A 22,077-nucleotide genomic window follows, 5' to 3' on the forward strand; every position below is an offset into this window, starting at 1 on the left:
TATATATAGATAATAACCAGAACATGAGCACAATTAAATGTCTGAAAACTTGGATTCAAGATCTATACTGTTAGTGCTGGGGAGTGATGAGGTCCAGAACACACTCTGTGGATAACATGGTATGCAATTAGCTTATTTAGTTACACTGATGTATCATTCATAATATTTTCAATTAACTGATTATAAATAAGATTTCAATTAAAAAAATGCAACTTATGAACAGAATTTGTAACTTTTATTTCAAAAAGACAAATTAAAATAATGCAAAGATGATTTTGTTGAACATATGTGTGAATGAACAAAGCAGATGGGGTCATGTACTTAAAATATTTAATGTCAAAATTAACATTTCCTGTCAATGCATGCATTGCGTAATTTAGTCAGCACATAACCATCAATAACAGTTCACAGAGCATAGCTTGTTTATGAACATATTTCAACACATGATTTAAAAAAAAAACCCACATAAGCGAAGTAAACAATTGGCTAAATTCGGACAAAGACAACTGAAATTATCTTTAAATATTGTATCACCTCCAACCACCTGGTTCACATAATCAGACAGATTGAAGTCAGTTGTATTCATATGCACTACATTGGCCATACAGTACGACAGAATGATTTGATAGGATTTCAGAACTTAACATAGAATGTTTTACAAATATTGACACAGCCTTTTAAGGTTTACTCGAGTTCATTAGAGATTAATTACTGAGAATAAATTGCATCCTTTGTAAAATTCCCCATTAACACTGATAAGCAAATTCCAATAGCAAATGAAAGCAAGAGGGACAACTATCAGAAAAGCAAGCGATAGCTTCCGAAGCAATCTAAAAAGAACCATTCACATCATGTTTGAAAATCATGTTGTCATGTGCAAAAATTACACTCACCAGTACTTGAACACACTCATCTTTAATCGAATATAAATGGGGAACCATACATTATTTTCTAAAAGTATTAACACGACTCTTCACAAAATTGTATCAGCAACAGTCACACTAACTTCAAGTTACCCAGTTGTAGACTATTTGTAACCCCCAAGCTTTAAATTGAACTCGCTCCTGAAAGGAAGAGGCCTCCATTTATCCCCTTGGGCGATGTGGTAAGATTTAACAGTGGGAAAGGGGGGGGGGGGGGGGGGGGGGGGGAGGGGTCGTGAATAAAAAAACTTTACAAATGAGAAGTTGAAGAATATCATTAATATCTCAATTCTATTGATGAGACCACACCTTTAAAAGATTTATTCTATTTTTCTTCAACTGCTCAAACATTTATTCAATTATCCGATTCATACTTTACAAATATTAGTATATCAAGTTAGTATACTGGGAAACAATATAAAAAAAACCTCCAAGGACATTTCTAATTTTATAGCATTACCATCCAAAATACCCAATTTTAACAAATGTAGTGTAATTAAGGCATAAATATACTTAAAGTGTGCTATGGTTATTTCATTCAATGATCAGCAAAATAAGCACCTGCACAGATAAGGATGTGTTGTGTGATTAATGTCCTATACTAATGTCACTGCTTTATCATCAACTACTTCAAAATCCTTTCAAATATTTATATAGGAGCAATGCCAACAGAATAGAAGCAGCATATGCAAGTTAAAATTTCAATTTGGATCCCTCTGTTAGAAGGATAAAGTGCTAATACAAATAATGACTGGAAATGATTGTTTGTCAGAAGTGGGCATCTAGTGTATTTTCAAATTCAGATAGCCACAGTCCCTTCATCAAAATGACTGTTGAATTGTGCAACTCAGGAGTCTATACAGATTTCTACAGAAGAGCAGAGTTACCACCAGACAATGATATAACTAAAGTATATTCTTCATAAAGTGCAAACAATGGTATCTCAATTCAGAAATAGATTACATCCATGTAGATATTTCTGCCCATTTGAAGTTCTTGATATTATCAAGATGTGCCTTTTATAATATTATTGTTGTCTTTGTTCATTCAACAACTTTCCACTAGCGGCTAGTTTGGTCATATCAAACTAAAATACGATGATCAATTCATGTTTTCATTATACATGATAATAGTAATCAAGCAATGATAATCATTTACACTATTCACTTAAACAAAAATATTTTCCATTCAGTAGAATTATGCTCTTCAATGCCTCCGATTTCGCCCACATATTAGTATAATGAGCATTAGGATGTGTTTCTAAGGTTTCAAATGGTAACAAATAGGTCTGCACATCTGTTAATAGCAATTTGGCAGTGTTAGCAGAAATCATTATTTGTGACATGTAGTAGGTGCAATGTTTCTACATGAGCAAATTTCAGTAGATACTGGTTGAACCGTATTTTCCAAGGAAACCCATTTTGTTCCAAAGTACAGATAAATTGAGGTGCAACAACTGAAGGCAAATTAAACTAGAATTAGACTGACAAATTCCCAAAGTATTAAGCAATTCAATAAATATTTCAATAACTCAGTGATCCTTCGGATTCAATAATTTGATTATTTAACTGTTCCCACATTCAGTAATTTGTTCACACTTTATATAAGGATGAAGCCAGAAGAAGCGACATTACAATAAGATAACGAGAAGCACAGGCAAGATAAGGAATTGCCTTTCAATACGTGCAGTATTTGACTGATTAATCGGTCCTGAAATTAAATGGTCAGCAACTCAATCTGCAGATTTCACGTTAAAATCGTACTGAAAAATATTCCTCCTCAAAAACTGTTTTAGGGCACCTGAATTATTACCATGTAACTAATACCTAGGGTCCTACATTTAATCTTACTGCAGAGTTCAAATGTGTTTAAGAACTAACCCATGCACAGCATCATATACAAAGTGTTACTTTTTCAAGAGAGTAAATGTAATAATTAATAAATTTGCAGTAGTTTAAGGACTTTCAAGTTCTCCATCGTCTGTTTGTAGTTCAGCTAGCTGGCGTCGAAGAACATTTACTTTTGCTTGTAAATCCTTATTGTACTCAATAATATGAATTATTTCATCCCAGGCCTCATCCAGGTATTTTGAAGAACGATTCCATCGGAGAAATACACCTACAATTAAAAATTGAATAAATTACCATCAGAATATCCCCAATCTTTACAATTTTTGGCTTAATTGTCTACAGTCTACAGCAACTATAAATCAGGAAAGTGCCCTCTATAATTGACTGAAAAGTGCAGAATCAATTTAACCAGGATAGACAATCTATTGCCTTCTTGAAGAGTTTGAAAATCTATCCAGTTTTTCTCTGTGTAATGCAAATTCAAGATATGCACATTCAAAGGGGGGGGGGGGGTGTTACATATAGATCAGATAAGAGTGGCAGATTTCCTTCCAAGAAGAGCATTAATAAACAAGTTGGTTTTATTCTTAGATCAGGACGCGCCCGCAAGTTTCTGCTATTTCTGCTCTTTTCTGGGGTGTTTGTTAATTTCTATTGCAAGCATCTCCATCTTTATTTCATGGCTCAGAGGGCTAAATGGCCTCCTCCTGCACCTATTTGCTATTTTCTAATTGCCCATCAGTTTAAGAACCAAAACGTAGAGTCCATGTGAGAATTAAAATTGTGTCACTGGATTGATATTCTGGATTACTCGATCAGCAATTAAGCACTAGCACCACCAATCCCAAATGAGTATTGAACCTGACATAAAATTGTATGCATTACACTTATAGATATCAGCAGCCCAAGTAAGTGAATCCCATACCCCCATATATCCAAAATAACTACAATGTCATAAAACTAACTTCAAAACAAGTGGAAGCACTGGCTTCATGAAGTAGTAAATTGCCATGTTTTACCCACACAACCCCATCTCAAATAATATAAAATAATTGCATTATATGAATTAAAAGAACATCCACTGAACGTTCCCAGGCAATCCTTGGAAATAAAAATTGAAAAAAGTCACAATTTCAAGTTGAACAAAATCACCTTCCCAAAGCTGTAAACTTTGTGGTGCCACCGAAGGCCAGATTACCAGGCTATTCGCTTCATAGAGAGGGTTAAAGTACTTTTCCAACTCTTTTGGTCTATTCACCCAAGACCACAGTGAGACAGTCTTCTGCTGAAGCTTTAGTTTTCGTCTAGAACAAGGAAAATCATATTTAATTACTCTTTGTATGTATTCAAATTATACAAATTTATTTTACCAGAGCTTCGCTTTAATCAGGCCACACACAACAAATGAAATTCCCACTCTTGTACATCACACTTCATATCATATATCTGAAATTGCTCTCTCCTGAACCTCTTATGCTGGTGATGCAGCATTTAAGTTACATGTAATTCAGGGGCCTGAACAAACAAACCATACAGATACACCAGAGGCAACACCCCTCTGGCACACAGATAAAAAGGAGTAGCCTTCCAATTTGACATGAGACTTCATGTAGTCTCACGGCATCAGATCAAATATAAGCAAGGTTACCTTCTGATTGCGAATTCTGTTCTCCTCAACTGATGAGTCAGTGCTCCATATTGCACCACACATGGAAGAGGCATCAAAAGTAGCAAAGATAGGAGACACTCAATGTCTACCATCAAGAATGATGTCATCATCACCATTGACCAGTCCTGGACAGTTTTGCAGAACAGAGACCTGGGTACATGGTGATCTAACAGTGGCGAGTCAAGTGCAGAGTATGGTGAAGGCAGCGTTTGGCACACTTGCCTTAATAAGCCAGTTCGGTATTCGGAAAAATGCAAGGAATCATGGGATTTGTCAGTCAGTCAGAATAAAAAAAGCAAACGGGGTGCCTGGTAGCGGGGGAGAGCGGGGTATAACAGCGAGAGAGATGAGGCAGATTCGAGTGGGAGACAGGGAGAGACGGTGAGAGGTGGGGGAGAGGTTTCAGTTAGACAGACAACCACTGGTAAAGCCAAGGCTCGTTGCATCTAGATTTGAGAAAATTTCCTCAATCGAAAGAATGCAACTTCAGAACCCCCTCGTCTCGACCGCGATGGAGATTTCTGCGGGCGCAAGGAACAAATGACCTAAAGTTTGCGTTGAGTGAACTGAGTGTCCGTACCATCCTCGTTGTACACCGGCATTTTGGTGAGAGTGGTTGGATCCCGGGATCAAGGATTCAGCGCCCGACAAGTGAGCGGGCCGCAGTAGCTGGTGCCTCTCCGCTGAAAGAACTGACACTTCTGTTCCCCGGGTCTCCCTCGACCCCGCTGCTGCCTCGACCCCACTACTCAGCGGCGGCCGACTAGGATTCCAGATCCTCGCTGATGCTTCTTATCAGCTCCTGATCCCACGCTGCCTATCCGGATAATGTGACCGATGTTGGTTGAGCTGAAGCTGGGATCCAACCACTCTTTGTTCCTTGCACCCGTGGAAATCCCCGCTCCCATCTATCCCAACCACGGCGCAAAAGTCTAATGTGTAGGAAGTCTGAAGGAGGGTCTTCTATCCAGAGGTCCGCGGACGCGAGTGTCGGCGCACGCCCGCAGCCAGCGAGGAGGGGAGGCGTTAGCCCCAGCTCGACTCTGCTTGTCCTGCCGGCGAGACGGCTGGGGTTGGTGCTCTTTTTCCGTGCTGCCTGCGGGCCTGGGTCGCCGCTCCGGCGGAACAGGCAGAGCCGACCTGGAGCCGGCGCGCCCACCCCCCCGCGCTTTGCTGCTCCCATCCAGCTGCCGCCCCTGGACGGGACACTCGGGAAGGGACAGGGACGGCCCAGCGCCGGTTGGTTAGGGACGAGACGCAGGTCTGCACCCTTTATCCCGAGCGACCCATGACCTGTGCATGCGCAGTCGGAATACCGAACTGGCTTATTGGGAGGGGTGTCGAGTGCAAAATTTGAGACAAGATGCAGCTGTACAAGTAATTGGCGAGACCTTACTTGCAATACTATGTACAGTTCCAGTCGCCCAGCTACAGGGAGAATGTCATTAAATTGCAATATGTGCAGAAGAGATTAATTAGAATTTTAAATGGGCTTGTGAGCTTGAGTTATAGGGAGATGTTGGAAAGGCTAGGCCAAGAATGCACAAGGTCATGAGGAGCATTGGGTAAAGTGAATGCTCAATATTTTTTGCAGGGCAGAGAATTCTAAAACAATAGGTCATAGGTTTGAGACGAGAGGGGAGACATTTAAGAGAAGCCTTCGGGACAACTTTTTCCACTCAGATGGTTATCTATATCTGGAATGAGCTGCCAGAGGAAGCTACAGAAGCAGATATAATTATAACTTTAAACGTTATTTGGACTGACACATGGATAGGGAGGGTTTAGAGCGGTATGGGCCAAATGCATCTAGCCCAATATGCCAACTTGGTCAGCATGGACAAGTGGGCCGAAATGCCTGGCTCTATGACACAAAGCCTCAAACTGAGAACATCTTCCGTTATGTTCCACTCAAAAGCTACCAAAAGAAACGTTGATCAAAATTGGATATCCAAGAGACATTGTCAAATATCATCAGCAATATATACCATCATAACCATCACAGGAATGTATACCAACATAACCTGTTTACTAGGATCTGTTTTAGAGTAAGGGGGAACTGTACAAAAGGGACGGATTGCACCTTAACAGGTGGGGGACCGGCATTCTGGCAGGCAGGTTTGCCACTGCGACACAGGTGGTTTTAAACTAAATAAGGGGGGGGGGGGGGGGGGTGGGGTGTCAAATGGGATAGTCAAGGACGGAGTTAAAGGGAAAGGGAGTAAAGGGATAGTTAATGACCACAGAAATAACGGGAAAGAAAGCTTACAAAGGGATAGTAGCGTATGGCCAAGTGTAATAGGGATCGATGTGAAAGGTGAGATGCGTAAGGAATTAAAAGTATTGTATATGAATGCGCGAAGTATAAGAAGTAAAGTAGATGAGCTTGAGGTTCAGTTAGAGGTTGGTAGATATGACATTGTGGAGATTACTGAGACGTGGCTGCAGGAGGATCGGGCCTGGGAACTTAATATTCAGGGTTATACATCCTATGGAAAGGACAGGCAGGTGGGCAGAGGGGGGGGGTAGCTCTACTGGTGAAGGATGGAATTCAGTCCCTTGCGAGGGAAGACATAGGGACTGACGAGGTAGAGTCACTGTGGATTGAGTTGAGGAATTGCAAAGGCAAGAAGACACTAATTGGTGTTATCTACAGACCCCCAAATAGTAGCCCGGATGTAGGGTGTAAGTTGCAGCAGGAGTTAAAACTGGCATGTAACAAAAGGTAATGCCACTGTGGTGATGGGGGATTTCAATATGCAGGTAGACTGGGAAAATCAGGTTGGTTCAGGACCCCAAGAAAGAGAGTTTGTAGAGTGCCTCCGAGATGGATTATTGGAGCAGCTTGTAATGGAGCCGACCAGAGAAAAGGCAATTCTGGATTTAGTGTTGTCCAATGAACCAGATTTGATAAGAGAACTCGAGGTCAAGGAACCGCTTGGAGGTAGTGATCATAATATGATTAGTTTTAATCTGCAATTTGAGAAGGAGAAGGTTAAATCGGAAGTGTCAGTGATGCAGTTGAACAAAGGGGACTATGAAGGCATGAGAGGGGAGCTGACGACAGATAGCACAATGGGCTAAGAGTTCGGCTGGCGACCGGAGGGTAGCCGGTTCAAATCCCGCTTGGAGTGCATACTGTCGTTGTGTCCTTGGGCAAGACACTTCACCCACCTTTGCCTGTAATGGAATGTTACGGCGGCAGGCGCGGGCACACCGCAACGCCCTGTGTCTCCCTTTCAAGGGAGATGCTAAAAATGCATTTCGTTGTCTCTGTACTGTACACTGACAATGACAATAAATTGAATCATTTCATTTTTTTTTCAAAGTAGACTGGAAAGGGAACCTAGCAGGAATGACGGTGGAACAGCAATGGCAGGAATTTCTGGGCATAATCCGGAAGACGCAGCATCATTTCATTCCAAAAAGGAAGAAAGATTTTCAGGGGAGCAGGAGGCAACTGTGGCTGACAAAAGAAGTTAGGGATAGAATGAAACGAAAAGAAAAGATGTATAGCACAGCAAAGAGTAGCCGGAAGCCAGACAATTGGGAAACTTTCATAGGACAACAGAAGGAAACAAAACGGACATAACGGGCTGAAAAGAGGAAGTACGAGGTGAAGCTGGCCAGGAATATAAAGAAGGACAGTAAAAGCTTATTTAGATAAGGGAAAATAATAGCAAAATCAAATGTGGGTCCCTTGAAGGCAGACACGGGTGAGATTATTATGAGGAACAAGGAAATGGCAGAAGAGTTGAACAGGTACTTTGGATCTGTCTTCACTAAGGAAGACACAACCAATCTCCCAGAAGTACTGGAGGACAGAGGATCTAAGGAGGTAGAGGAACTGAAATAAATTTTCATTAGGCGAGAAATAGCATTGGGTAGGCTAATAGGACTGAAGGATGATAAAGTCTCCTCAAAGACATCCTCACCTCTGCTGACACTGGTTCCCTCAACATCCTCATCCTCCTCGACCTGAGCGCAGCCTTCGATACAGTGAACCATAACATCCTGCTCACCAGACTCAAAGACCTCGGCATTGAAGGCTCTGCACTCAGCTGGCTCCGTTCCTACCTTTCCAACAGATCCCACTTCATCTCTCTCCACAACCACACCTCTGCTACAGCCACAGTCACTCAAGGCGTTCCCCAAGGCTCCGTACTCGGCCCCCTCCTCCTCATCATCTACATCCTCCCCCTTGGTCAGATACTCCGCCACTTCAACCTTGACTTCCACTGTTACGCCGATGACACCCAGACATACCTCGGCACTAAATCCCCCCACAACCCCCCCCCCCCCCCTCCCATATCAACTCCTGTTTGTCAGCTATAAAAACCTGGATGCAACATAACTTCCTCAAACTCAACAGCGATAAGACAGAATTCCTCCTCATAGGCTCCAAAGCCACACTCGGCAAAATCAATAACCCCACTCTCGCCATCGACGGCACCACTGTCTCCCCATCTCCCCAGGCCCGCAACCTTGGCGTGATCTTTGATTCCACCCTCTCCCTTGAGCCTCACATCCGCCATGTCATTAAAACCTCCTTCTTTCATCTCCGCTTCATCGCAAAACTCAGACCCTCTCTCACACCTCCCGCTGCTGAAAGACTCATCCATGCCTTCATCTCCTCCCGACTAGACTATTGCAACTCACCTCTCCTTGGCATCAGCTCCACCTACATTAACCAACTCCAACTGGTCCAGAACGCACCCCCGACTCACACCAAATCCTGGCATCACATCACTCCAGTCCTCAAACAACTTCACTGGCTTCCCATCTCCCACCGGATCACCTACAAAATCCTGATCCTCACCTACAAAGCCCTCCACCATCTGGCCCCCCCATATCTCACTGACTTTCTCTTCCCCTACCAACCCTCACGGTCCCTCAGATCCACATCAGCCGGTCTCCTCTCCATCCACAAATCCAACCTCCGCAGTTTTGGGGACAGAGCCTTCTCCAGGGCAGCTCCAAGGCTCTGGAACTCCCTCCCCCAACTGATCTGCAATTCCGTGTCCCTCACCATCTTCCAGTCCCACCTCAAGACCCATCTCTTCACCTCTGCCTATCCTTAGCCCCACGTCCCCCTCCCTTTTCATCTGTGCATTAATTGCCTCACATTGTGTTTTGAATTGAATTCTGTCTTTACTTTGTGTACTAGTCATGTCTCTACTATTTATTTCATTCCCCTTACATGTTTTTCCTCTACCTGATAAAATTTTGTAAGGTGTCCTTGAGACTCTTGAAAGGCGCCCATAAATAAAATGTATTATTATTATTATTATTATAAATCCCTGGGCCTGATGGTCTGCATCCCAGGGTCCTCAGGGAGGTGGCTCTAAAAATAGTGGATGCATTGGTGTTCATTTTCCAATGTTCAATAGATTCAGGATCAGTTCCTGGGGATTGGAGGATAGCTAATGTTACCCCACTTTTCAAGAAAGGAGCGAGAGAGAAAACGGGGAATTACAGACCACTTAGCTCGACTTCGGTGGTGGGAAAGATGCTGGTCAATTATTAAAGAGGTAATAATGGGCCATTTGGATAGCAGTAAAATGATTAGTCCAAGTCAGCATGGATTTATGAAAGGAAAATCATGCTTGACTAATCTTCTGGAATTTTTTGAGGATGTGACAAGTAAAATGGATGAAGGGAAGCCAGTGGATGCAGTGTATCTAGACTTTCAGAAAGCCTTTGATAAAGTTCCACATGGGAGACTGGTGACTAAAATTAGAGCACATGGTATTGGGGGTAGGGTGTTGACGTGGATAGAAAATCGGTTGGCAGACAGGAAGCAAAAAGCAGGAGTGAACGGGTCCTTTTCAGAATGGCAGGCAGTGGCGAGTGGAGTGCCACAAGGCTCGGTGTTGGGGCTGCAACTGTTTACCATATATATTAATGATTTGGATGGGGGGAATTAGGAGCAACGCTAGCAAGTTTGCGGCTGACACAAAGCTGGGTGGCAGCATGAACTGTGAAGAGGATGTTAGGAGGTTGCAGGATGACCTGGATAGGTTGGGTGAGTGGGCAGATGCGTGGCAGATGCAGTATAATATAGATAAATGTGAGGTTATCCACTTTGGTGGCAAAAACAAGGGGGCAGGTTATTATCTCAATGGGGTTAGGTAAGGGGGAGGTACAGTGAGACCTGGGTGTCCTTGTACACCGGTTACTGAAAGTTGGCGTGCAGGTACAGCAGGCAGTGAAGAAAGCTAATGGAATGTTGGCCTTCATAACAAGAGGATTTCAGTATAGGAGTAAAGAGGTTCTTCTGCAGTTGTATAGGGCTCTGGGAAGACCACATCTGGAGTATTGTGTACAGTTTTGGTCTACTAATTTGAGGAAAAACATCGTTGTGATTGAGGCAGTGCAGCATAGGTTCACGAGATTGATTCCTGGGATGATGGGACTGTCATATGAGGAAAGGTTGAAAAGACTAGACTTGTATTCACTGGAGTTTAGAAGGATGAAGGGGAGTTCTTATAGAAACATATAAAATTATAAAAGGACTGGACAGGCTTGATGCAGGAAAAATGTTCCCAATGTTGGGCGAGTCCAGAACCAGGGGCCACGGTCGTAGAATAAAGGGGAGGCCATTTAGGACTAAGGTGAGAAAAAACATTTTCACCCAGAGTTGTGAATTTGTGGAATTCCCTGTCACAGAAGGCAGTGGAGGCCAAATCACTGGATGGATTTAAGAGAGTTAGATAGAGCTCTAGGGGCTGGTGGAATCAAGGTCTATGGGGAGAAGGCAGGCACGGGTTATTGATTGACGGACGATCAGCCATGATCACAATGAATTTGGCTGGAAGGGCCAAATGGCCTCCTCCTGCACCTGTTTTCTATGTTTCCATGTTTCTCTATGTTTCTACTCGTGGCCCATCATATCCTTCACTCTACAATATTGAGCAAGTCAGGAGATCCACCCTGGATCAATGGAGTGCTGAAAGACATGCACCAAAGATCAGCACCAAACCTACCTAGAAATGATAAGATGTTTGACCAGGGAGTTGTTGATTGAGACATTTAAAATGAAAATGAGAAAGCTTCTAACTTAAATGTACTTTCTCATACCAATATACAATATGCAGATGTACACTCCCTTCTCTCTCCTCCGTCAGGTATGCATGAGAATTCTTCAATGTGATTACATGATAAGCTACTTTGATGACACAGCCGTTGCTGCAGGTCAGGGACTTTGAGTTGAGGCTTGAAAACTAATAACATGAGACAGGGATGTCCACACCACACAGAGTGCAAGATAACAGTGGGTTTCTGTTTGACATCAGAAACTGGTGCTGTTATTTCACTACTGATCACAAAATCCAGCACATTTGCACCATAACATTCAGAGCTTTGCCCAATGATACTAACATGAAAGTTAACTAATGTTTCTTTTGGCAGGTTACTGGAATGCTGAGGCAATATTGTGGTTAGGGTGGTTCAAGAGGCTGATGGTTGTTGGGAGGAGGCTATTGGCAGTGCCCTCGCTTCTCCTCTCCAATGTCCGCTCCCTGGACAACAAACTTGACGAACTGCGTCTTCTCAAGACAACATACAGGGATATAAGAGACTGCTGTGTGTTTGTTTTCACGGAATCATGGCTCCACGGCAATATCCCGGACACGGCAATACAGCTGGAGGGAATGACATCGTTCCGTGCGGACAGAGAGGCAGCTAGCTCTGGTAAGAGCCGAGGTGTAGGCCTGTGCTTGTACATAAACAAGGACTGGTGTGTGAACGCTACGATAGCCGGGAAACACTGCTCTCCGTTGATAAAATTCCTCATCGTGAAATGTCGGCCTTTCTATCTGCCGAGGGAATTCTCCGTTGTTTTTGTTGTGACTGTATATTTTTCTCCAAGTGCAAATGTAAATTCTAAGGCCAACAAAGCACTGGGAGCCCTGCATAACGCCATCAGTGAGTTCCAGACCAAATATCCTGATAGCTTCATTGTGGTGGCCGGGGATTTTAATCACACCAGCCTTAAGACTGTGCTCCCAAAATTCAAGCAATATGTGGATTTTGAGACCGGGGAGAGAACATCTTGGACTTGGTTTACACCAACACCCCAGAGGCTTACAAGGCAGCCCCACGCCCTCACCTGGGCCACTCGGACCACATTTCAGTGTTTTTAACACCAGCCTACAGACCTCTGCAAAAACAAGTCAGAGCGGAGAGAAAACACACCAGGGTCTGGCCAGAGGGAGCAGCCTCAGCACTGCAGGACTGCTTCCTGCACACTGACTGGGATGTGTTCAGGACAGCCGCATCCTATGATGACCTCATCAACATCGAGGAGTACGCAGAGACTGTAACCAGCTACATTGCCAAGTGCACCGAGGATGTCACTATCATGAAAACCTTCACTGCACCTGGAAACGAAAAGCCATGGATGACAGCAGAGGTGTGCTCGCTGCTGAGGGCTCGTGATGCAGCCTACAGAGCCGGTAACACAGCCGCTCTTCGATCTACCAGGACTGCACTGGAAAAAGGAATCAGGGCAGCGAAACGTGCCTGCGTGGGGAAAATCCAGGGACACCTCTGTGACACAGGAGACACCAGGAGGATGTGGAAGGGAATCCAAACACTGACGGGGTACAAGGCAAGGCAGCAGGTAACTGACACGGACACTTCTCTCCCAGATGAACTGAACAACTTCTTTGCACGTTTTGATGCAGCAAACACCACACCCAAGGGGAGAGCCAGCCCCTGCTTACAAACTGACCAGCCAGTCCTGACCATAGACTCAATGGACACACGGAGAATCCTGTCTAAGGTCAACCCGTGGAAAGCAGTCGGACCCGACAACATCCCAGGACGTGTGCTCAAGGAATGTGCTGAGGAGTTAGCAGATGTGCTAACAGACATCTTTAACATCTCCCTTAGTCAAGCCATTGTCCCCACATGCCTCAAAACTTCCACGATAATCCCCATAGCGAAGAAACCAGTGGTTGCCAACCTAAATGACTACCGCCCTGTCGCCCTGACCCCAATAATAATGAAGTGTTTTGAACGCCTGGTGAAACCCCACATTACTGTCAGCCTCCCTTCATCGTTAGGCAAACTGGAGGGGGTGTATCGCCCCAACCGTCCTACAGAGGATGCCATCTCTACCACGCTGCACACAGTACTCACGCATCTGGAAAACAATAACACATACGCCAGAATCCTGTACATTGACTTCAGCTCGGCGTTTAACACCATCCCACAGAGACTTGTGGAGAAACTAACCCTGCTGGGCCTCAACACCACCCTGTGTCACAGGATCTTGGACTTTCTGACAGAGAGACCGCAGTCAGTCCGTGTGGGCAAGAACACTTCAGGCTCGATCACGCTGAGCACCGGCTCCCCTCAAGGCTGTGTGCTCAGCCCGGTGTTGTTCAAATTGCTCACAATTGACTGTGCTGCCAGATTCAGGGACAATAAGATCATAAAATTCGCAGATGACACAACAGTGGTGGGACTCATCAGCGGAGATGACGAATCAATGTACAGGAAGGATGTAAAACAACTAGTGGACTGGTGCGGCAAAAATAATCTAGAATTAAATGTTGACAAAACGAAGGAGATGGTTGTCGACTTCAGGAGGGCGCAGCCAAAGCATACACCCCTCAACATCAGTGGCACTGCAGTGGAGAGAGTGGAGAGCATAAAGTTCCTCGGTGTGCAGATTACAGACAGCCTCACCTGGTCCAGGAACACCACTGGGACCGTCAAACGGGCCCATCAGCGACTGCACTTCCTGAGGAAACTAAAACAGGCCTCACTCCCCATCAACATCCTCAGGACTTTCTACAGGGGTATGGTGGAGTCTGTACTCACATACTGCATAAATACGTGGTACTCCACCTGCAACTGCTCGGACAGGAAGGCTCTGCAGAGGGTAGTGAGGGGAGCAGAGAGGATCATTGGCGTCTCCCTACCCTCAGTACAAGAACTGTTCCAGAGCCGCTGTCTGAAAAAAGCTCAGAGAATTGCTAAGGACAAACTGCACCCCCTCCACATACACCTGGATCTCCTGCCATCAGGCAAGAGATATCGAAGCATCAAAGCCCAGACTACAAGACTGCTAAACAGTTTCCTACCACAGGCTGTGAGGCTGCTAAACAGTCACTCTGTACTCACAGTCACTTGATTCTGCAGTGGGCATGGACACTTTAATAACTGGCACTGGCCACTCAAATCAGCTGCCCCGGACATTTTTATGATTGGTTTATTGTATTTTAGCGTTGTGTTTTACCTGCTTTTAACTATTTATTTATACTGTTCCATCAGGGACTGGATTGTTTTGAGTGTTATTATGTGTGAAACGTTTTAAATTTCATGTGCGATGCTCCGCTATTCCCTGGGAAACGTCTTTTCATTTTGCACTGTACAACTGTTGCTTGCAAGATGACAATAAAGGTTGATTGATTGATTCTTGAACATGGTAGTTTCTTCCTGATGGTAACTGTGAAACAAGAATGTGTGACTGATATAGGCATTTTTCTGGAGGCAGTGGTTCCTGTGGAAGTCTTCAATGGTGGCAAGGTCAAAAAGCGATGGACTTTTTGTAACTCCCTTCATTCTTGGGTGTTTCAGCATTTTCTGTAACATCCTTCATTCTTTGGCGGTCGAATTACCCAACCAGGCCATGATTCAACAAGTCAGTATGCAATCCACCACATTACTTCAAAAGAATATTCAGCGACACACCAAATTTCCTCAATTTGCATTAAAGAAGACTGCAGAGGACAATAAAGTTCACTTTCCAGAAGAAGTGATAGCCACTGTAAAGAATAATTTCTATGTGGATGATTGCTTAAAATCCATGTCTACGGAGCAGGAAGCAATGCAAATGGTAAAACATCTGACTTCCCTGTGCAATTAAGGGAGGATTCACGCTTTCCAAGTGGCTCAGCAACAGCCGTGTTGTATTGGAAAGCATTCCACCAGATGATAGAGCCAAGGAGACCAGGGAGCATTGGGACTGCACTGGTGCATTGAAACAGATGTGTTCGTTCAGAATCTCGATTCAAGAGTGACCATGTACTCGAAGGGGTATCCTATCCGTGATTGGTTCAGTTTACGACCCTTTGGGATTTCTATCACCGTTTACACTGCCAGCCAAGTTGATTTTGCAGGATCCGTGTAAGGAAAAACTTGAATGGGATGAAAGTATAACGCAAACTTCCTCTCACCGATGGCCAGAATGGTTGTCAGATCTTAACAAGATCTCAGAGTTCAAAGTGGATCGGTGCATGAAGCCTACAAGCTTTGGTAAGATCAGAAGTGCACAGTTGCATCATTTCTCAGATGGCAATGAAAGTGGCTACGGTGCTGTTTCCTATCTAAGACCAGAAAATGATAACAAAGAAGTATATGTTGCATTCTTAATGGGAAAGGCCAGAGTGGCACCATTGAAGCAAATGAAAATTCCCAGAATGGAATTTACTGCCACAGTCTTAGCTATTAAAGAAGCCATATTTCTGCAAAAAGAACTACAGCTTCAACTGGAAGAATCTATCTTCTGGACTGATAGTACTACGGTGCTTAAATACTTCAACAATGAGAACAAAAGTTTTTTAACATTTGTGGCAAACAGAATCACTTTTGTATTGCTGCTACTAATGGAAATTAATAAGCTACTAATGTTTCACAATGGAAATATCTTAACACAAAGGAAAATCCTGCGGATGAAGCTTCCAGAGGACTAACAGCAGATCGCTTCTTAAGCACCAGGCATCAATGGACCAGAGTTTCTCTGTAGGCCAGACAGAGAATGGCCAAAGCTTGAGCTGGAATTTTAAATCACTGCTAATGATCCGGAAATTAAACAAAACATCCCAGTGAGCGTTGTTGCGGAAAATCCTATTATTCTCTCGAAGGACTTTCACATATCAACATTATTGTTACGACATATCCATGTTGAAAAAATAGAGACCAACTATTTGGTTTATCAACAGGCCTTGTCGATTCACTTGGTCACAATCTGGAATAAAGTCCCTCCATTGTAACACGTCCCTTTTAAATCACTGCATTTGAGTGCCCCATGAATTAAACACATCTCTCATACCACCGAGCTACACATTCAGTTTTCTGATCTTATTTATCCCATGGCTCAGAAAGCTATACAGAGATTAAGCCGTGGTTGAGCATTTTTTATTTTATATTTTTATATAAATCTGTGCTTTTTATGTTATAACTGTCTATGTCACTGTTATAAATTGTATTTTTGTTTAGACCTGTGTTTTGTGAAAAGCATTTTGGGTTGCATTCAATTGTATGAAAAGTGCGACACAAATAAATTTATTATTATATTATAAGTCCGAATATTAAACTGCAATGGTATTCTGACATCACGATCTAAAACACAACAAAATCTCTCACCTTTCATTTTCATTATTTCCCAAGAAGGTCCCAAATTGAGAGGCGTAAGCATGTTCAAACAACACGATTAGAAACTGTTCATTAAACTCAAATGAACATGGAAATTGGTGCTGGATCTGCCAGCAGCAATCCAAAAAGAGGAGAAATGTAGGTGCTTCATTTTTCTGCTTGGAATTAGAATAGGCTGACTGAGCACAGCGCTGCTGGAATGGATGGCCAGCCTGAAATTCATAAGCAAGTTAGACACAATTTTTTCAACTGTTAAAAAAATGTTCCAGACAATACAAAAGGTGATAATGACAAGACAGTCCGAGGTGAGATGACATTTTGCAGGCAGCATGCAGGAGTACTCGAATACTTGTATACTCGAATTTTGACCTTTCAAACCTGAAATCAGCAGCCAGACCAACAGCAGCAGGAAATGGGCTTTTAAGCCGTTTAAATACTTTAGTGACCTGACAGATCTAACTCTACTGCATTAGGGACAACAAGTGGAAGCAATGGTAAGAGCTCCATTGTGCAAGAAAATGTGATCACCGGGGAGGGCTAAAGTGCTAGGGATCGTGACAACCAAATCCCTAATTTCCCTAGCATCCTTCAGGTCAATGTACAATCACCAGTGAACAAGATAGAGGATCAAGAGCAAGACAGCTGAATCAAAGGGACATGAGGAACTGCTGTGTACTCTGTTTCACAGAGAAGTGGCTCACTCCCATGTCTCTAGATATGATGCTCCAGCCTGAGGGCTTATCCACTCGCCAATGTCAGAAAAAGGAAAAGTACCCAATTCATGATGAACTCTTTGTGGTACTTGGATGTTGCAAGGTCTTGTCCCATGCCAGCCCCCATGACCTGAAACTGCCAGTGAAGTGCCAACAGTTCCTCCTACTGACAGAGTTCTCCGATGTCATCCTGACTGCAATTTACATCCCACCTCAGGCAGATATCAAGCTAGCACTTGAGGAATTATGCTGCTCAATCAACAGGCACAAAACATCATACCCCATCACCTTCCCCATAATCGCTGAGGTCTTCAACCTGAAGTACCTGTCCAACTACCATCAATAGAAGAGGACCCAACATAATCAACCGCTGCAATGCTTTCATTCTGAATGGCAAATGCTTCATCCCACGCCCAGGGCCGGCCTTAGGAGGCACGGGGCCCAATTGGGAACAATTTTAGTGAGCCCCAGGTTCCTAGCCGAGGTCTGTCAGCCCTGCTATTTAGTATGTGTTATGAAATTGTACACTAAAGTGCTATGGATTATACACTGTCTGAATCTCTCCTTCCCACTCCCGTTTGACTGTCAGTAGCTCCGCTGGCTTCCAACCTTTACCGTAGCTGCTAATTACCATTAAACTGCATTATGTGATTGGACACAATGCCCTTAGAGACAGCGGTTGATTGGCCACCAAATAATCGGGCACAAATTGACAAATAGGAAAATAATAAAATCGCTGGTCGGTGCGAACTCAGTGGACTATCTGCGCTGTATCTCCAAACTAAACAGTATAACATGCAGGTACATTAATTTAAAATATAATTCAGTGAATATTTCACATGATTTCTCACTGTATCTGACTGTTTAAGATGTTCGGTCTGCCTTCAGCATTGACTCTGAACTAAAAACCTAAACCAGACTCAATTGTATTGTTACATTGGACTCAGTAAACTCACACATCTCTGCATTCAGGAGGCTGCCCTGGTTGGAATCACCGGCTCTGAGACCAGAGTAGGTAAAGCGGCCGAGGTCAATACATAAGATGATAGCTCTTCTCAATAAAAAGTGAAGCTTTTCACTCTAACCATGATGGCTAGAGCTTCTTGCAAGGTGATCCATGACCTCTTTGTCGTAACGCTCAGTTGATGTCAGATGAAGAAGATATTCATTACATTGTTCAGTGGAGCCCATGGATGTGTCACTGAAAGCAGTGAAGAAAGCAATCTCCACACTGCTTGTCCCCGTGTTTAATGAAGTGACTTTTAAATTACTTGAAATAAAAGTTGATTTCTCGTTGTAACAAATGTCAACCGTGCTTCTATTGAAATCAATACACTTCTTTCTCTAACCTTCCGTAATTCAGTTGACTTTTATTTATAGTGGAAGATGCAAACATTGTCAGCTCCACCTGGACTTGACCCAGAGTGACTGGGGAGTCCAGAACAAGGGGCCTCAGTTTAAGAATAAGGAGGTAGGCCATTTAGGACTGAGATGAGGAAACACCTTTTCACCCAGAGAGTTGTGAATCTGTGCAATTCTCTGCCACAGAAGGCAGTGGTGGCCAATTCACTGGATGTTTTCAAGAGAGAGTTAGATTTAGCTCTTAGGGCTAACGGAATCAAGGGATATGGGGAGAAAGCAGGAACGAGGATACTGATTTTAGATGATCAGCCATGATCATAAAGAATGGCAGTGCTGGCTCGAAGGGCCGAATGGCCTACTCCTGCACCTATTTCCTATGTTTCTGTTTCTATGACTGATAGAAATGCATGCTCCATTCTTGAAGGTATCTCATGCTGGACTTGAAATCCACGTCAAGTCATAATGTACCAATAAAGATGCTGTGCTTTCTTTCCATAGTTTATCTGCTCAAGTTTAGTTTAGTGATATAGCACGGAAACAGGCCCTTCGGCCCGCACCAACCAGCAATCCCTGCACATAAACACTATCCCACACACAATTTACATTTGTACCAAGTCACTTAATCTACAACCTGTACGTCTTTGGCGAGCAGGAGGAAACGGAAAATCTCGGAGAAAACCAATGCAGGTCACGAGGAGAACGTATAAACTCCATACAGACAGCACCGGTCATCAGGAAAGAACCCGGGTCTCTGGCGCTGTGAGGCAGCCACTGTACCGCTGCGCCACCGTGCCGAGAAGGTTTGTCGTGCGAGATTTGAATTGGAGGTCTGTGAAACAGTGCAGGGCAATGCACCTTCTAGTTTTGTCCAGCACATTGAGGAAGTGAGTTATGCTTTACTTTAAAACCTTGGCAACAAAAGTCAATGACCCCCCCCCCAATAGAAAGGAACCGCAGATGCAGCCGTCACTGCAAAACGTCAATGATTTTGTGAATGCCGAGGCGACAGAACGAGAGAGAACACAACGTAGGTCGGTAGCTGAATGGCTAACCTGCACACCAAGAAGAAACTCGCAGTCTGAGCCCTCAACCATGATGATGAGTTTTAAGAAATTCTCAATGTCGTCAATGCATTGATCTACATTCCTCAGTGTAATTGTGTTTTGACCAAGTATTAATGACGTTGCGTTCCTTTGACTAAAATTCACAGGGCGTCATGAATACTTGGTCAAAACACAATTATATTTACTGAGGAATGTGGATCGATTAATTGATGACACATTGTATAACTATGTGTTAACTACTGGCTGTTAACGTGCTACTAGTTAACACATCGTTTTGTCTGATGGCCGGTGCAGTGGTTTTTATCCACGCTCGTTAAAAAATAAAATAAAAATCCGTATTAGATAATGTTTAAACAAAGAAAACAAAAAACAAAAAATTGTATTTAGCAACGCAAATTCGTATTTCCGTACGAAATACGGAAAATTAGCGCGGGGCCCCCCATTGGCGCCAGGCCCAATTGGGAGCAATCGGTCCAATCGGCTTAAGGCTGGCCCTGCCCACGCCCTCACTTCTGACCAACTGGTCGGGCTGCTGCTTCCTGTGTAGAGACTGAAGTGTGAGGCACTGATGAAAAGGATCACAAAGAACTGGTAAGGCGAGGCAGAGGAGCAGTTATGGGACTGTTTTGAATCAGACCACATTCAAGGTTTCATCATCAGACCTGAATGAATATGCCACCATTATCCCCAAATTCAAAGAAATGAGTGGATGAGTGTGTTATCGACAAACACATTTCAAGCTTTCTCCAATCAGATTATCTATATTACTAAAAGTCTGATCTTGACTGCTTTTGGCCCACTGTGCTGTGATTTCTGAGAGAACGCCTACGGCCGTCATTTTTGGCCACCTCGCTGAGAGCCCCCCCTCCGCCTTCCGGGACCAGATGATTTTTCCCATCGATGACAAATCAGAGATATTAATGTTTTTTTTTTAATTAGCCATTCTCTCTGCTGCCCCTGCTGGAGGGAGGGGGAGGGACTATAAAACCAGGAAGTGGTGTGCCTCACTCAGTCTCTGCAAGATGGAGGAAGCCAGAGGATCACGTCTCTGAGCTCTGAATAACACTGAACACATGTCTACTCAACTGTGAGTGCCCTTAATGTGGTTTGAAAATGAAAATATGGTTGGTTTGAAGTAAAAATGCACTGCAAATGGTTGTTTGGGTTGAAGTAAAACTGCACTGCAAATGGTTGTTTTGGTTGAAGGAAAAATGCACTGCTAATGGTCGTTTGGGTTGAAGTAATTGGTGGAGAGGTGGAATTGATGGAGAGGTGGAACATTGCGTCGGGGGACCAGCCCTCCTGTGTGAACATGGGACCCAACGGGTCCCACTTAGTCTAGTAGACATTATATTTTGCACCAGCAAATCTTTTCCTCAATGGGGATAAGTACTAAATATAATTATTTTTTCTAACTTATTTTCTGTAACTGATGGAAACATTTATGTAACTATTTCCTTGTGTATTCTATGTGTCTGCACAAGATTGTTTACCAAAACTGCCTAGGGCACAAGTAATTGACAGGTCTCGGTCAAGAGATTAATAGTCTATCACAGAACTTGCAGAACGGCTAATCTTGCTCCTGTGTAACTTTCCACAGCTAAATGTTATTTCCTTTGAATTCTGAGTGTCCTTGTTCATTACTATTTGTCTGGATGCTTTTTTGTCTAAATCAATGTATAAAAGATGGTTTGCAGCATTAGCTCAGAGAGGACTCCCACAGACACTTGGGATCTGTGTGACTCTCTCTCACAATAAAGTTTGTTCAGTTTCTACCTCCGTTTTTGTAATAGTCTTTGTTGGAAAATTTCTAACAGTAACCTATTCAATGACAAAAATGCTAATTATATTTAATCTTTTTAAAATGATGCAATTCCATTAGCACAAGCAGCCAAATTAGATCCATTATACCTGCAACCATTCACGCTCAATTAATGCCTCAAATCCATTAATTGTTCTTGATTGTGGATCTAGGATGATGCGAGCAAGAGAGGTAACTTGCAAAGTGGAGTCGATCCCTTCACTGCCATGAACCAATACAGATGCACCTTCCCTAAAACGAGAGGAACACAATGAATGTTTGGAAAGAAAAGCATAACGTTGAATACT

General features: G+C 43.5%; 1 protein-coding gene across 1 annotated transcript in view; it reads right to left on the reverse strand.

Annotated features, from left to right (window-relative positions):
* Positions 1–213: 213 nt before the first annotated feature.
* Positions 214–22,077, reverse strand: part of mtmr9 (myotubularin related protein 9) — a 62,477-nt gene continuing 40,613 nt past the window's right edge. Inside the window, exons 7-10 of the mRNA XM_055635522.1 lie at positions 21,880–22,021; positions 16,821–17,041; positions 3,926–4,077; positions 214–3,041 (exon numbers count right to left, since the gene is read on the reverse strand). Coding sequence (XP_055491497.1) covers positions 2,878–3,041; positions 3,926–4,077; positions 16,821–17,041; positions 21,880–22,021 — 679 coding nt within the window. The 3' untranslated portion in view covers positions 214–2,877. The remainder of the gene's footprint in view (positions 3,042–3,925; positions 4,078–16,820; positions 17,042–21,879; positions 22,022–22,077) is intronic.

The sequence above is a fragment of the Leucoraja erinacea genome, chromosome 5, assembly GCF_028641065.1.
Source record: "Leucoraja erinacea ecotype New England chromosome 5, Leri_hhj_1, whole genome shotgun sequence".
In the NCBI taxonomy this organism is placed as follows: domain Eukaryota; kingdom Metazoa; phylum Chordata; class Chondrichthyes; order Rajiformes; family Rajidae; genus Leucoraja; species Leucoraja erinaceus.